Genomic DNA, 17,508 nt, shown 5'->3' with positions numbered 1-17,508 from the left:
TAGTACTCGTTTAACCCTGTTCAAACAGTTAAACTTGCAGAACAGTCAACATTGAAACCATAAAATATTTGAGATTCCTTGGGAACATTTTAAAGAGAACTACTTATCTTTTTAAGATGAACACATTATTTACATGATCAGCCGAGAGTAGGTTAAGTCGCTACCCAGACGGACACTTGTGCCCTTGAGCAAGGCACTTGACCATAAATTGCTTCATAAAAAGTTGGGATGGTAGTGCATTCTTCTCTACCAGCCAGGCTCCTAGTGGATGGTACTCATGCCTACATCCTTGTATGGGCTGTGAAGGGGGGCTACCCGGTTTCAGCCCCAGGGGGTAGGTGGCAATGTGTCCCCGGTGGCAATTGATTTGGGTCCATAGCCCAAATCACCTTAAAGTGGCCATCCGTGGCCTTGTGATGTTAGACAACCTTGCATAAAAAAATATAAAAAACACAAAGTGCAACAAAGGTAGGCAAATTCTTACCACTTGAAAAACTTGATTTTTGTTTGTTTTTGTAAGCATTCTTGTTCAAACAGACCGTTCCAGTTGGCTCCGCCCACGACGCACGTGTGAGCAAGGACAAGTGGGGCTCTCCAATGCCTTTCTGCACAACTCTGCCGCGCGCGCCAAGATAAGCGCACACATGTCGGACCTTATTTGTCGGACCTTCGTTGCGTTGTGATTGGTCAATACGCAATGGGGCGGAGCTTAATGGATCGGTCTATTAACCAGCTACAAGACACATTTGTAAGGAACACGACCAACCCTTTCAAGTTACAAGTATTTCAGAAGTATTCTCCATCTCACACACATATATAAATATTAAAATGTTCCCGAATAATCTGAGCAGATAAGAGCACATGACTCAAGCTCTGGTGTTTCTGATCAGAGCAGAGGGTGGTTACGAGTCCCGTCTTGACACTTGTGTCCTTAAAGCAAGACACTTAACCATTATCGCTTTGCCTTTGGACTGGACGTATAGGCGCAGGTGCAGTGTGTTATGAAGAACGCAAGTAAAAGGACCCAGTGCACTTACTGTAAAGATAAAGGGGTTTGCCCGGTGTTTTCCTGGCTTGATCAGCAGCATATTGCAGCACAGCACCTTGTAAACCATTACATGGTGCTGCGTGAAGGAATAGGTCTCATTTAATAGATTGGAATTTGTCTCATATTTTAAAACATAGCTCCACATACATTGTACCTTGCAGGATGAATTATAATACTGTTACAGCACCACAGAGTGATGGATTTCAGCGCTATTTAAGTAGCCACTATGATATTTATGTATTAAATGAGAGGGCTACTCTATCTCAACAATTTGGTCTTCGTCCGTTTCAGAAATGACCTCCCATTCCCCCTCAATTATTTCACAGTCTTCCTCGTCGTCTGATTCCCCGACCTCGTCAATGGAAATCATATTCTCAAAGTCGGGCATCTCTCCGAACCAGTCGACATCCTGCGCCGCGCCTGTTTCGTTCTCATTCTCACTTGAGTCTGGTTTGTGCTCTTGGTCCATCTGGGTGTCGGACACTTCCATTTCTGAAGAATTTGTGATGTCATCTTGCATACTGGAGTTTTCTTTCGCGTCAGGTATTTTAGATCCAAGAAAATCTTCATCAGAGCCCGACAAAGGTCTCGATGATGTAGTTGTCGCACTTGGGCTTAACAAGGTTGTAAAGACGTTTCTGCTAGTTTCGGTTGTTGTTTCATTCACCGTCGTCTTGGATGAAATATTCTTGGGAGTAGTATTTTCAAGTGGAGTACTTTTTGGCGCAACATATTCCACAGTAGCATGATGGGATGGCATGAATTTAGCTTTCTTTGATGCCTCAGAGTTTGGTGCTTTAAGGGCTGCGATTTTAGATGAGGACATCTTTGGAATGGATAGGACAAGTGTTTGCGTTGATTGCATCGGCAAAATCTCTTCCATCGTTAGTTCTTTCTTGATAATTGTTGCTGCTTTCTGGGATGAATCTTCCTTCTTGATTGTTGTCATTGACGACGGTTTTGCTACATTGGTTTCATTATGGATTGTTGTCGTTGACGATGGTTTTGCCTTACTGATTTCTTTGTGGATTGTTAGCGTTGACGACGGTTTTGCTACATTGGTTTCTTTGTGGATTGTTGTCATTGACGATGTTTTTGCCTTACTGATTTCTTTATTGATTGTTGTCGATGACAACGGTTTTGCTTTGTTGATTTCTTTGTTGATCATTGTCATTGACGATGGTTTCACTTTGTTGACTGTTGTCGTTGACGATGGCTTGGCTTTGTCGATTTCTTTGTTGATTGTTGTTGTTGACGATGGTCCCGCTTCATTGACTAATATTCCTGGACTTGCCTTAAGACTAGCAACTGATGACTTGATTCGACTTGTGTAATATTCCTGCAAAGAATACAGTAAAAGTAATAGTTCAAAAGATAGTTTTTTTTAACCTAGGCTTTGTATATCATCGCTGAGCAGTTAAAGAGCCAAATCAAATGTCACCAGGGGTTGTTGCCACCTACTCCTGGGGCTGAAACAGGGTTACCCCTTCACACTCCGTAGGGATGTAAGCATGGGTATCATCCATTAGGAGCCACATACTCCTGGGGCTGAAACAGGGTTACCCCCTTCACAGTCCGTAGGGATGTAGGCATGGGTATCATCCACTAGGAGCCACCTACTCCTGGGGCTGAAACAGGGTTACCCCCTTCACACTCCGTAGGGATGTAAGCATGGGTATCATCCACTAGGAGCCACCTACTCCTGGGGCTGAAACAGGGTTACCCCCTTCACACTCCGTAGGGATGTAAGCATGGGTATCATCCACTAGGAGCCTGGCTGGTAGAGCAAAATGCACTCCCTCCACAACTGTTTACCAAGCAATTACGGTCAAGTGGCACAAGTGTCATGTCCGCAATTCGAGCCCACACTCTGACAACACCAGAGCTTGGGTCGGAGTACTAGACCGCTTGGCCATGACACACCACAAAAGCTTGTGAAGCATTTAAAGTAAAAGCTATGATTACAATTTGTTGTTGACGGAGAATGCAACCTTTATTTACCTTGACTTTTTTATCATGGAGGTCCGTAGAACAATGATACTCCATCGCTGCCTTTTCTTTGTTGTAAAACTTGGAGCAAAGCTTGCAGAAGAAGCCAGAGATTGGGATGATAAACTCCGGTCCTGAGAACCAAGTCAACATAATAAATAATAATATTAATATCGAAGTCTTATATAGCACCCGTATCCACCAAACAAGGTACTCAAGGCACTGAGTATATACAAACTTTCAGAAAGATAGGTTATTGCAGTGACGAATTCTGAGACGCAATTATTTAACACCATATAAGGGTTTACAAGGTGCTACAGCGCATTCAGCAGCCACAGCCAAGAACACAGGGGCGAACACCTTCTCTTTTCAATAAGGGCACTGGGTTCTTTTACATGCGTTACACAACACATGGGGCCAACCTATTATGGTGATCGTGCATTTTCTCACATGGCACCAGTCTTATGGAACAAGCAACCCTCAATAAGAAACTTCAATTCACTGTGTTCTTCAGAAGGGACGTAAAGCTGTAGGTCCCGTGTGTTGTGTAATGCACATAAAAGAACCCTAGGCACATTTAAAAATTAGATGGGGCCTTGCCCTGGTGTGCCTGGGCCCAATTTCATAAAACCTATAAGCTTGAAAACTCTCTGAACACAGAATAGTATTGCTTAGCAGATCCAGCTACTGGCCAAAATTACAAAAAAGTTGCATAGCTGTGGCTGGTGGCCAGCAAATTTTTTTCTTAGCAAAGAAATTTGTCAAGCTGAATTTTTGTATTTTCTTGACAGCATATTGCCACAGCACATTGTGAACTACTACCTGTGTGTCATACTTCAAAACATAGTTTCACATACCTTGCAGGGACAAAAAGCCAACAACAACACAAGCTAAAGTAGTAGTCCCAGCCAATTTTCAATACCTTCCGCTCGGGGAGTAGGAAGTCTCCAAACAATCCAAACAAATCTTACTCCGCAGTAGTAGAATACATAGCAAGACAGTTTCTAAAGAACAAACTCTACCTGGCAAGTATCTAAGATACACACATGGTGTTGCTGCAAACCAAATATATATTGATACCTCACCATGCAATGCCTCAAATTCTTTAAACAACAAACTCGAAAAGGAACTGAATATCCAATCGTGTAAGGGTAAAAACCAGTTGTGTTTTTATCATGTACGCACCTGTAATCTTCTTTTTGCTCTGAGACGGGTCCTTTTTCCCCTTTTCCTTCCCTTCAGATCCTTCATCACTCATTTGATCCGATTCCTTCGACCCGTCCTTCTCCTTCGCAGCATCAGCAGCGTTTTTTGCAGCCTAGGTGCCATTAGGGGGGGGGGGGGCAGAAATCATTATTAAAGGGAAGGTATAAATTTGGTAATCACTACTAAAAAATTTCTCAATAAAATATTGTAACCAATAGAGAGTATTTACCAAAAGTGTCCTCTGCCTCTAAAGGGAATGTACACATTTGGTAATCAATGCAAAGTACAGTACCTTTTTTTAAATGAAATTTTTACAAACAAATTTTTTAGGATTAAAACAATCGAAAGGTTCCAAAAACCAAGGGTATATGTTCCCTATAAATCATTTTCTCACCTACAAAATTTGAAATCGATGGTGCCTATATCAATATCAATATCAATTTAAGACCAAATCGACACTTGTGGACAAAGTAGTTAATGGTTTGTTGCGGCGATAGTCAAGTCCTGGTGGTGGCATAATGGTTCAGGTCTCCGCTACCGAATACTGCCCTCGCAAGATCACTGCCTCGCACGATGCTGCTGGCTGCCATCTACTCCCCCCATGAACTGATACTGCACAGCACCTGAGCAGTAGTCTCGCAGGGGCCGGCAGTCTCGCGAGAATAGCGCCAGTGGCGCGGGAATCGTGGAGAGAGTTGAACAACGTGTCCACAAGTCTCAACAAAATTAAGTTTACGCAAAGTACTCACCACAGCATGAGCTGCATACTGAAGATGTTTCTGGTAGTATTTACGGGTGACAAACGTCAAGTTACACGCCTTGCATCTTGGTCGCATTGCCACGTATTTCTGAACTTAGCGCAAAGAGAAAAATTTACTTATAATAATAAAACCCAGTTATTAATTGTTTACCCCTTGCTACTTCTGTGTGCTTTCTGCCTCTCGCACTCTCTCTCATGTAATTCCACTTGACTGCTTCCTGGGCCCAATTTCATAGAGCCGCTAAGCACAAAAATTTGCTTAGCATGAAATTTCTTCCGGAATAAAAACAGGATTACCAACCAAAATTTCCATTTGTTGCATGTTGCTCGTTACTGGTATTCAGCTGTTGTTTGCTTATGCTGAAAATCACGTGGAAATTTTAAGCAATTTTTTTTTGCTTAGCAGCTCTATGAAATTGGGCCCTTTTAAACTTATATTCTGGTTCATGTACTCTGTTGTCCTTTAGCCTTCAAGAAAGACTCTGCTAGGGCCGAGGCACACACTTTCAACTCTTTGTCACCCAATCAACTAAGAAATTGATTAGCAAAAAAACCTTACTTGGTAAAGAGTATTTGGGAGCTGTTGATAGTATAAAACATTGTGACAAACAGCTCCCTCTGAAGTAATGTAGTTTTCGAGAAAGAAGTATTTTTCCACAAAATTTGATTTTGAGACCTCAGATCTAGAATTTGAGGTCTTGAAATCAAGCATCTGAAAGCACACAACTTCGTGTGGCAAGGGTGTTTTTTCTTTCATTATTATCTCGCAACTTCGATGACCAATTGAGCTAAAATTTTCACAGGTTTGTTATTTTATGCATATATTGAGATACAGCAAGTGACAAGACTGGTCTTTGACAATTACCAATAGTGTCCAGTGTCTTTAAAATTAGCCATATCAGCATTTTTTCCCTTTCAGGTAATGATGCAACACAATTCATCATGAGGAAGTACTTGCCTTGTGTTCAGGCGACCCTAGGTGATCTTTATGACTTCCAATGTAGGTCCGGAAACATTTACGACAAAAGTAGATCTGCTCATCAGAATCACCCGGAACAGAGTTGATGCTTAGCCTGTGAAAATAAACCATAACAGTTTACGGAAAATAACTAAAAATAATATAACTTTCAAGATCGCCCGGAGTGTACACCTACATTGGCCGAGGTACAAACAAGCACCAAGCAAATACAGATAAAACTCAAAGCATAAAAACAGACAAGAATGTGCAAGTAAAAGTTTTATCTTCAAGTACGCGCTAATCCTGCAATCAGATTCGCAGAATGGAGTGGTGATAAAAACCTATATTGCACGGCTAATATCACTACCATGCGTCTTGTGTGTTCTATGTCACCCGCCAAGTTTGCTTGAAGATAAATATGTTGTCACACTCGTGGAAATACGGAAAATATAGCACGTCTGCGTCCCATCGGCCTCGTTGGATATGGGACGCAGAAGCGCTTTTTTTTACCGTATTCCAATCACGCTTGTGTGATAACTTATAATGTAGTATCTTTCTAAAGTAATGGCTCTAATGCTGCCTTATGTCCCTTTTGTATTCAGTGCAGTTCGTTGCATCCAAGTTGCCTGAAAATAATTGCTGTGTGTAACAAAGGTGTTGTTTGACTTGAGTTGCCAACTTGGGACTTAAGTCGCCAATTTCATTGACTTGTGACTTAACTTGACTTGTGAAAATTTGTCTTGGGTTTGACGTGACTTGAGCAAAGATGATCAGGGTGATCTTGGTGAGAGGCGAGCACTTTACGCACAGGCCAATGATGCCCCACCCCCTAATCAAAAAGCTTTATATCATAAGTATCATTATTCAAGGCCTGTTATTTTATCCGAATGAAAAAAAAAACAAGGCGGTTACACTCACTGGGATATCTGGTGTTGACCAAAGTTAGGTTGCCTAATTGTGACCCATTTGTTGGGATCGCCTTGTCCTTTCTCGGGTAGTTCCTCCAGCTTGGAGATGAGTACCCTCTTAAGAGCTGCATGACCGATCTCATGTAGCTTCGTAAACATTGACTTATGTTTGCGTCCCTCCACATGAGTGATGTACGGCTACAATAAATCAATCAATCACAAGAAATGTATAAAGCGCCAAAAATCAAAAGTTTGCCCTGAAGGCCGAGTCATGCTGCAGCGATAACGAAAACGATAACGACGCAAAGAGAACGCATTCTTTTGGTTGAATTGCTCCACGCAGGTTACGCCCAAGCTTTTTTCAACCAATCGCGGGCGTGCATTTTTAATGTTCTCGTTTTCGTTCTTGTATCAAGGCCTGTGTGACCGGGCCTTACGGCGCTGATGTACTAGCACCAACAAGAGAAACATTATTGATGATACACCTCCTGAAACAGGTGAGCTTTCAGGAGTGTCTTGAATGTACGCAGTGAGGTGGTATCTCTGATGTATTGTGGAAGTTTGTTCCAGATTCTCGGTCTGGAGTGTCTTGAATGTACGCAGTGAGGTGGTATCTCTGATGTATTGTGGAAGTTTGTTCCAGATTCTCGGTCTGGAGTGTCTTGAATGTACGCAGTGAGGTGGTATCTCTGATGTATTGTGGAAGTTTGTTCCAGATTCTCGGTCCGGAGTGTCTTGAATGTATGCAGTGAGGTGGTATCTCTGATGTATTGTGGAAGTTTGTTCCAGATTCTCGGTCCGGAGTGTCTTGAATGTATGCAGTGAGGTGGTATCTCTGATGTATTGTGGAACTTTGTTCCAGATTCTCGGTCCGGAGTGTCTTGAATGTATGCAGTGAGGTGGTATCTCTGATGTATTGTGGAAGTTTGTTCCAGATTCTGGGTGCGTATACAGAAAATGATCTGTCGCCAAAAGATACACAATGGTTCTAGGCTCAACAGAGTGTGGTGAACAGGAGACTGATAATAAAATCTTATAAAGCACCCGTATCTACCAAAAAGGGTACTCAAGGAGCTGAGTATATACAAACTTTCAGAAAGATATTATTGAAGTGATGAATTCTGAGACCCAATTATACATAGCACCCTATAAGGGTTTACAAGGTACTACGGTGCATACAGCAGCCACAGCCAGGAACACCGGGGCAAACCCCTTCTCTTTTCAATTAGTGCACCACTTGGGTTCTTTTTACATTATTACACAACACATGGGACCAACGGCTTTACGTCCCCATCATAAAGACGAAGCAATGGTTTAAGTGTCTTGCTCAAGGACACAAGTGTCATGGCTGGAGATTCGAACCCACACTCTGCTGATCAGAAACACCAGAGTTTGAATTCGGTGCTCTTAACTGCTCTGACATGACACTTCCACACCGAAGACTTCTCTGTTTAGAACTTATTTGGAGCATGTCCGTGATGTAAGCGGGAGCTTGTTTCAGGTTAATGTTAGAAAACATTAAGTTAAACTTGGGTGTGATCCCTGGCTACTGGACAGTCAACGGTTGTATGGCTTCTGACTGGCACCCTGAACAGAGATATTGATAAATAGGGCTGGATAGCTCACGCTCATTCAACCAATCGAGGGCGGCATTCTCGTTTTTGTTCTCGTTATCGAGGCCTGTGTGACCGGGCCTTAAATCATTGAGAAATTCAGATAATAAATTGAAGAGCAAAACATTCGCTGCTAGCATTGCAGCATTGCATGCATGGATCAATCAAATACATCTAGCACAATTTGCAGCGCACATACATTCGGGAGTCAAAACAGGCACAAATCAATTGGTACAGAGGTTCTTTCCGCGCTGTGGAAGGTGTCTTTAAGAAAAATTCCTCTTGATACTTACAGCCCATGACGTGCAGAACATTCCGCACACATAGCAATACCAGTCGACCAACTCCTTCGTCTCCACATGCTTATCCACTCCAACTTCCTTCAACTGTTTCAGCTAGAAGACAATGAAATAAAATAAGTAAATTTAACACCACGATTACATGTTAATTTTCTGATCAATTTTGCAGGCATGCAACTGTAACTTCACCAACAAAGAGGAAATTTCAAAATTTCAATGATTTTGTATAGTATTCTTCAGTGTTGAATGGTAAAACTGAGAATAAAAAAGGGGGAAATCAACTGATCCAAGGAAAAGTTGCCACCCAACCATGGGTGTCATATGGAAATTTGAACCAGGGATAAAGAATATTGATTTTGGTTTTTACCCATGTTGACCCAATTCACTTGATGTCATCATCAGATGCGCCATTTTGGTGGTCAATGTCAACGTGTGTTATTCACGCGCGTGCAAGGGGGTCATTACACCGATGTTTGTAAGCCCTGTATACTCGGTATATTCCTGAGCTCTGTGAAAAGAATCCAAGGCATATTACTCAGGTGGGATTCAAACCCTCGACCTTTGCATTGCTAGAGAAGTGTCTTACCAACGAGTCTAGTTGGTAATGGGCAAGTCGGTGCATATGGGCAAAACCAAACTTCATAATCACAGGTGTGTTTTGGGGTTCGTAACCAATTACTGCTTTGGTTGAATTAGCCATTGGTTGATCACTAACAAATGACCGAAACAGTAAATGGTTACGACAGCCAAAATTGACCTCTCGATGAGGAATCTTATGAGACAGTTTTTGTGGGAGTTTGCCGAGTAGATCCTCAATGGGAAGGATCATCTAAATAAACAAAAGGATTTATCTCTGAGAAATTTAGAACCTGTAAGGAATCGACAGAAGAAGTTTACCATCATAAGATCGGCAGGCCTGATACTTCACTGAGGCAACGAAGGCGATTGCCTCCGTGTCCCCTGGTCATTGCCTTGGTGCCCTCGAAATGATCCAGTACAAATTTGCAATTTCATCAAAGGGTGCCCTTTACCAAGAAAAAAATGCCTTGGTGTCCTTGCCTTTTCAAAAACGAAGCATACAGGCCTGGATCGGAGTTCCACTCTGCCTGGTTGATACAAAGTGAGTAAATCAGATAAATAAGGAAGAGCAACACCATGCAAGCACTTGTAAACCTGTAGGACAAGTTCGAAAGATAGAAGCTTCTTGATGGGTAACCAGTGAAGTTTGGAAATTATAAGAAGCAGCATCCACAGACGACAGAGAAAATGAGTCTCGCTGCACAATTTTGTGGAGTCTGTGTATTTCACCTCTAGTTGTTCAGTTGCAGAAGTCCAGCCGGGATGTTATAAAGGAATGGACAATATGATGGCATGTGTCATGATCTTCATCATCAAAGGCCCTTTTCAAATCCACGGCTTCGGCTCAGCCTAGCTAAGCCCCCCAGTTGTTTTGACTGTACGAGTGCTATGCGTTCAGGGACTCAGCCCAAAGAACGGAGCCTGAAGCTGAACCCAAAGCCAAAGCCGTGGATTCGCAAAGGGCCATAGTTGCTCTGTGCGGTGGCGATGCTGTCCATCCATAACAAGTCGGCTCATTCTTCAAATTAGAATGGGTGGAATTGGAAATGGTCACATTTAACCGGAAGTAATCAACGCAGATGCACAACCCAGTAGCCTAGGTCATCCGTGGGGCAATTGAAGTTGGAGTTATTTAGTACCTCATTGGCCGTAGACTGATATTTGTGTTGTGGTAAAAACCAACTTATCCACATGACCATACTATACATCAAGCATAGCCTGGCGTCATCCTTGTTTTCAGTCCAAGCAACTGTACAAGGAGAAAATGACGCAAGTATAGCCTGGGGTCATCCTTGTTTTCAGTCAAAAGTACAAGCAGACCATGATCCTCCAAGCGTAGCCTTGGTCATCCTTTTAGTGGTGTGATGATCCACCGGGAATAACATGCCTTAGCCTTAAACCCAAGTTGCACAGGTGACCATGTTATCCACCAAGCATAGCCTGTGTCATCCTTGTCTTCAGTCCAAGCTACCAGTGATCAACCGAGTAGGCCTATGGCCTCGGTCATCATTGAGGACAGTCCAGGCTACCAGTTATCAACCGAGTATGGCCTGGGTCATCCTTGTGGTCAGTCCAAGCTAGGTGACCATGATCCACCTTGCAAAACCTGGCTAACCTTGTACTTTTGAATCCAAGTTACACAGCTTACAGGTGACCATGCTATCCACCAAGCTTTGGTCATCCTTGTTTTTCAGACCAAGTTACCTAGGTGACCCTGATCCACCAAGCATATAGCCTGGGTTATCTTTGCGTTTACCCAGGTGACCATGCTAGTATCCATCCTGCTTATCCTTGTAGTCAAATCTGAAACGACCATCGAGGTGACCATGCAAATCCACATTGCATAGCCTGGGTCAGCCATTTGGTCACGTTTGAAATGCCCAGGTGAACTTAATACCCACCTAGCATCCTTCCCTGTGGTCAAGCAGCGTGGTTTACATGACGACCAGCCCTTAACAGCCAGAGTCAGTGCTATTTTGAGGGGGGAAAAAGGAGTGTCCGTTCACCGCTCACAGGGAGATTTCAAGCCAAACTATCCAGTACCCACTGTCTCTTTTGTACAGGGGAAATGTACAGAAAAATTGTGCATGCTGTGCACACTACAAAATGAAGGGAATGCAAGGGTGACTACTTGTCAGCCGTCCAGCTTTCCGCGAAGGGAATGTAAGGGCGACTACTTGTCAGCCGCCCAGCTTTCTTCAACAAAATCCAGGGCGCTCTAAAGTTGTTCTGTGCATTAAAAATTGTCCTCCATAAGAGTAACATCCAAAGTTAAATCTTGAAAACAAACAATACCTGAGCGATTAAAAGCAAGCCGGAGGAAAACTTGCTGTGCCCCCCATGAAGAGTGCAGTTCAAGGCTTGATGCACTCAAAATACGAGTAATCCACTTGAGGTTGGAGAGAAGCTTTAAAAATATACTTGCAGGCCTTGAAATAGCCCATGGCACCCACAGCAATTGCTGTGGTATCCGGTGCTTTTGCAGTGATGCCCTTTGCAAAGTTTACAATACAAAGTTATATTTTCCTCAAAAAAGTGCCCCGAGGAAAATAGCTGTACTCATTCAAGAGCCAAGTTTAAGGTATGTACTTGTGAGGTGCCATGTACAGTAGTAAAAATGTACATGCAAGTAAAAACGATACAAAGTGTCACAAAAACAATAGTTAGTCAACATGTTAGATGTTGAACAAAATCATAATCGTGTGTTCATACAATAATTAGCGGTAACCTGTATTTTCACTAAACCAAAATGGAAAAATTTATAGACAAAATATAAAAATAGAAATGTGGAGTAGAAACAAGAAATAAAAAATCATGAGGAAATGTGTTACATGAGTAGCAAGATGTAAACATGTTTTTTCTTACCTGATGAGAAATACTGCTTTCACCGATGTTATTGATCAAAGGTGTATTGTTCAGGGTTCCCGCCACCTTCTTGGCTTCTTCAGCGGTCAGGGTCCCTTTCACAGCCTTCTTCTTCTTTGCCTTGGCTTGCTCCCTGACTGCCATCTTAGCGTCGGTCAAAGCTGAGGTACTTGGGCGTGAAGAGGTTGGTGTCAAATGACTAGCGGAGGATTTTATTTCAGCATGCCTAGAAGTAACAATTGCCATCAGGGGTTGAATTTTGGTTGGAGACTTTGGCAAATCCTGTTTCCTTTCGTCAACTTTGGGCTGTTCAGCTGATTGCTGTTTCACATCCGACTTCTCAGTTGTCAACTTCTCAGTTGTCGACTTCTCTGTTGTAGACTGCTCAGTTGTCGACTTCTTATTCTCAGGAGCGACAGCCTTCTGTTGATCCAAGCGTGGGGTTGTACCTCCCTGATTAGGTCTACCACTTGAGTTTCTGTCAGCGGTGGATTCTTTGGTGCTAGACTCACCAGTTTTCATCCGTTTGTGAGTAGGGCTCTCTCCTCTCCGGTTCTGGCCTTCGCGTTGGTTTACCCTGACTCTGTCACCACCTGAAGCTGCCCTGGATCTGGAACGACGCTCCTTTCTCTCTCGGCTGCGACTTCTCGTCCTCCCTCTCCTTGATGGTGAACAATATCCCCTCTTCCTACCATCATCTCTACGATAACTCTGCGACCTTCTATCGTCGTCTCTCCCTGTTGCTGAGCGACCTCTGTCGTGCCGGGAGGTCCTCTCTCTATCTCTCTGTCGATCGTCTCTCTGTCGATCATCATGTCTGTTTCTGTCGCCGATCTTTGTATCAGCCTTCCTCTGAGCAGAACCTTCTCCGTCGTACCTATTATCATGTCTCGTCTGCAGTCACAAGTGAAGCAAGTGAAGCAAAGAAATAAGTTTAGATTTAAATGGATAGTATTTTCTTTAAGATGTTATTCCCCAAATGTTGACATTGTGTGTGTGGTTTTGTGTTTGTTTTGTAATGCTTTATGGGTTTGATAAGCTTCGACTATGCCAGCAGGCCTTGAACTAGGCTCTTGAGGGCACAGTAATTTCCCTCTGGTAGGTAAGAGGCACTTCTATGGGGAAAATGTACGTTTGTATTGGCCCCTTGCAGAAGGTAACACAGCAAAAGCACAGGGCAAGTGCTGTGGGTGCCATGGAATAATTTGAGGCCTGTTTTTGAAACAATTATCATTGATGACTCACTGAATGCCAATTCCTTGCACCCGGTCCACTGTTGGTATACCACATGGTATGGGCAAGCTGTGGCATAATTAAGTGCAGTTATCTTGAAGAAGAATAGACCCAAGTTTACAGCTAAGCATAATTGTTGTGTGATGCTAAGGTCACATCTTTTGTCACTTGCTAATGAGTGATGAAAAGTTCAGTAAAACCGCGGTGTGCTTTTTGATATAATGGAATAGTCTATTGAACCAAGCATTAGCTACATGTATCACCTTTCTTCTGCCGTTTTCATGTGTCTTTGGATTGGGTTTTTTGTGAGCACAATTTTTGTTAAAGAGACATGAACACTAAGATTGGGTGGTTCCTTCAGTTACCCGGTTCAATTCCCGGTTCCAAGTTGAGAACCGGACCTGCGAGTCCACTCTTCTTTGGAACCGAGTACCAGTTTTCGTAGTTCCAATTTCAAAAGACCCACATGCGCAGTCTCAATTAAAACTGACTATGTGGAGCTGGTCCTGGGACTTAACCGGCGCTCAAAGTTTAATGTTGATGTTGTAAGTAGTGACTGCAGAGACACTGCAAAGGCTTAAAGCCGAGATCAGGAGTTTATAAAATATCATATTTGGCCTGCGAGTGGCAATTGTAGGTGGGTGTCCACTTACAATTGCCACTTCCAGTAGAAAGGGTGCCAGGCTTTGTAAATCTATAGGAGATAGAAAAACTAGCCCCAAAATAGTGTTATATTGTTGTTATTGTTGCTGTTGGTTTTTGTTTATAATTGTTAAATGTTCTTCATCTTACCTCTCCATTACTTGTTTTTCTTTGTTTTGAAGAATCTGGTCCATCACTTGACCTTTCACCTTTCCGTACTGTTGCTTTTCCTCCACTGGCTGATATGGTGTTTTCTCCTGTGGGGTCGGACAAGAAAGGAATAAAACCCGACATGGGGGTCGACGTACATGTAGCGAAGAGGCCCACACATGGTGTTATGGTTGTATCTTCTTTGGATGGTAAACGCATAATGGACATGTCGGAAGGAAAATTAGGTTGAAGATGATTGATTTCTCTTGATGGTGTACAATTATCGTTGAAGCTTGAGTCCGGCTCGCTGATGTACTGTATAAAATTGGATGGTCCTCCGGCTGGCTTGTCGTCGATATCCTGACTCGACCGCAACATCTCCAGAATGGTTCCCAAACCACGACTGGGATCAGTGGCTGGTGACGTTGGTCTCAGACCTTTCAAAGCTACGTCCGAACTCGGGACTTTCAGAACTTCATCAATCCCTGGCCAGTTGGTGCTGATTTCTTCAAAAGGTTTGCTTGACTCATTTCTTGAGTCTGCTGGAGTCACGCCAGATTGAAGGCTTCTCAAAGCTTGAAGAATGTCCAACGCATTAGCCGACGTTAACCCTAGACTATCTGTGTTCCCGGAGAGTAAAGCTTTGCGTAAAATCTCCGCCTCGGTGGAATTTAACCCTTTAAGGATATCCATTATGCTGACTTGAGGTGGTCTCGTCTGCACTACGGCCAGTGTGGAAATGACCATATTGGAGTCATAAGGCATTGTCGTCTTGCCTTTACTTGTAATTGGTGTAGACCCAACACCAATGTGATGTGGTTGACTTTGACCATGACTAACTGGAATTGAACTACTCTGAGAAGTGGGAAAAGCACCCAGAAGACCAGGTCCGGTGTTCACGATCTTCTCTATCGACCAGGCTGACTTTTGTGAAGACTCAGGCATCCCCTTTACAATTGGTACTGCATTCTTATTTGGTTTATTACTCTTATTCCGCTCCCATTGACCCCATCGTGTTGTTTTATTTTGGCTCAATCTCCCGGAATTCGTCGTAGCAAGACTTGTTTTTTTGTGTTGAAAGCTCTGCTGCTGCGATAACTGTTGTTGCTTTGGAAGCTGCTGCTGTTGACGTGGTAGCTGCTGTTGTTGATGTGGTGGCTGCTGCTGATGCGATATCTGCAGCTGTTGCTGCTGCTGTGGTAGCTGCTGCTGTTGCTGTGGAAAGTGTTGCTGCTGCTGAGGAAACTGCGACTGCATGCTTTGAGATTTTAAACTGCTTAGTGGCTGGTGGACAGTTTTTACAGATGGAGAAGCCTTTCTCGCCTGCTGCTGCTGCTGCGGGTGTAACTGTTGTTGCGGCTGATTTTGTTGTTGCAGCTGATTTTGTTGTTGTGGCTGCTTCTGTTGTTGCAGCTGACTTAGAAACCATGGTTGCTGCTGTTGTGTCTGCTTCACGCTGTGGCTAGGCTGTTGTTGCTGCTGCTGCTGCTGTTGCTGCTGATGATGCATAGGTACCTGATTCATAACACCCGGTGCTGTTCTGCTTGGCATTTCAGCCACTGGTGCACCCATCATTCGGGCAGCAAATGCTTTCTCCTGTAACTGCGCTTCAGTTAGACTTTGAGTTGCTGCCGCTAATGGTGTGCCACCCACCATCCCTCGTCCTGAAGAAGACGTAAATGGTGCTGTCGCAGCCCTGCTTCTTGGTGGTGCACCCCTCGCATTTCCACCAAGATTTTGCATAGATTGTACTCCACTTTGAGAACGGCCAATAGTGGGCTTTATTAAAGTGTTGACCCCAGGCACAACACCACTGGCATTGCCAGTTGCAATTGAAGTTGGCATTGGTTTCATCGCTTGTGCTGCGGGAAACAACGGAGACACTCGGTTGTGATAATTCAAATTTGCCATCTTGGTTTTTTTTTTGGGGGGGGGGTGCACACCCACTGTTACTGTACAACAACAAAAGTCAAAATCCTAGTTTAAAACTTTTTTTAAGAAGTTGAACTTGAAGAAATTGTGACCCTCACCATGGAGGATGCCCTCACACACAATCAAATGACTAAAAAAAATTACCCACACTCCCCCCACCAGTCAAAAGTAAAATATAAAAATTAAAATGCATAATATCCGTTGTTTTTTGTTTACGTTCTATTCTTCAATGAAATCACAAGCGAATTCTGCAGTCCTGTCTCAAGTTGTCCGCCGTACTTCGCCTCGCATCCACCCACGGCCATTCCATGTGCATCGAAGAACCATCACAACTTGGTCAACTCGTATTCGTCGTATGCACACAAACACAGTACACCAGCAGGGACGCGCCAACTCGGCACCGTTCATCGATAGAGTCCGGGTACATTAACTCGTCCCAGAACTACCTACAGAAAACGGCACAGCGCCCCCTGTTGTTTTACTATTTTGGGGACTGCATTAGGCCGTGTCCGAAACGACGACTTCGGCTACAGCTACGTCTAGATCAGCGCGTCTGCCAGTGTTGAAGAATAGGCAGACGCGCGCGATCTAGCCGTAGCTGTAGCCGAATCGCCAATTCGGACACGGCCTTAGACTTGACTTCAAGTCTGAGATGCTGTTGTGTCTCTGCATCAACCACGAAAAATACCCCAACTCTAATATATCGTTGGCTAATGACGGAGTTTAATCTAACAAGAGGTAGCTATTTTAGGCAATAATGTATTTGCTATGGGGAGAGGGCGCAGGGGGGGGGGGGGGGGGTAGACTAAAAGACACGATCACAGGCTTGAAACCAAGTCTGCTGTGCTTGCTTCCGCGATCATAAGCAACTAGAACGGGGAACACTCGCATGCTTGGTCTTCCCATGGCGGAATAAATTCTAATTTATTCCTCCATGGTCTTCCGTACCAGTCGCTTGGGGTCGCGGCTCTTCAAGCCAAGAAGCCTGAGAAGGCCTTGACATTGGCTATGGTGGGGTTTGCGGTGTGTTGTATTCCCCTTTTTTGTTATGTTGTCCCTCAATAGCGAATATTAAATCACTTTGTTAAAAGTAAAACTTAATCGATCATCTGAGAAATCTCCAATCAAAACTTCGTGATGCGTGTTTAGAAAATGGCATAGCGCCCTCTGTTGTTATACCATTATGGAACTAGCTTTGCGTGTAAAAAGATAAGATGAACACGTCCCACATTCACCTCCCCGAGTCGTTTCCACAATATACTTATTTTGACCAAGAGTTGCTTTTAGCCTTATTTGAGGCGAACTTGAAGACATTCATCTTGAATT

The 17,508-nt window shown here is 43.6% G+C and overlaps 1 protein-coding gene across 1 annotated transcript; it reads right to left on the bottom strand.

Annotated features, from left to right (window-relative positions):
• Nucleotides 1-657: 657 nt before the first annotated feature.
• On the bottom strand, nt 658-16,513 carry LOC117303156. The gene is made up of 9 exons (XM_033787277.1): nt 14,251-16,513; nt 12,226-13,119; nt 8,776-8,877; nt 6,880-7,067; nt 5,962-6,076; nt 4,993-5,091; nt 4,223-4,355; nt 3,050-3,171; nt 658-2,387 (listed from the first exon to the last, which is right to left on the bottom strand). Exons 1-9 carry the CDS (start codon nt 16,159-16,161, stop codon nt 1,302-1,304), a joined length of 4,650 nt encoding a protein of 1,549 aa, XP_033643168.1. The 5' UTR covers nt 16,162-16,513; the 3' UTR covers nt 658-1,301.
• Nucleotides 16,514-17,508: the final 995 nt, after the last annotated feature.

This window comes from Asterias rubens, chromosome 19 (genome assembly GCF_902459465.1).
Source record: "Asterias rubens chromosome 19, eAstRub1.3, whole genome shotgun sequence".
In the NCBI taxonomy this organism is placed as follows: Eukaryota; Metazoa; Echinodermata; class Asteroidea; order Forcipulatida; family Asteriidae; genus Asterias; species Asterias rubens.
This window is presented reverse-complemented; position numbering and strand designations above follow the sequence as displayed.

What these genes read in the sequence shown, in the direction of transcription:
- LOC117303156 (XM_033787277.1), bottom strand. Translation starts at nt 16,161, where the DNA reads ATGGCAAATTTGAATTATCACAACCGAGTGTCTCCGTTGTTTCCCGCA. An exon ending in GAAAAACAAGTAATGGAGAG is followed by an intron (nt 13,120 to 14,250) that starts GTAAGATGAAGA and finishes TTGTGACTGCAG; the next exon opens with ACGAGACATGATAATAGGTA. An exon ending in TGTTCTGCACGTCATGGGCT is followed by an intron (nt 7,068 to 8,775) that starts GTAAGTATCAAG and finishes GATTTATTGTAG; the next exon opens with CCGTACATCACTCATGTGGA.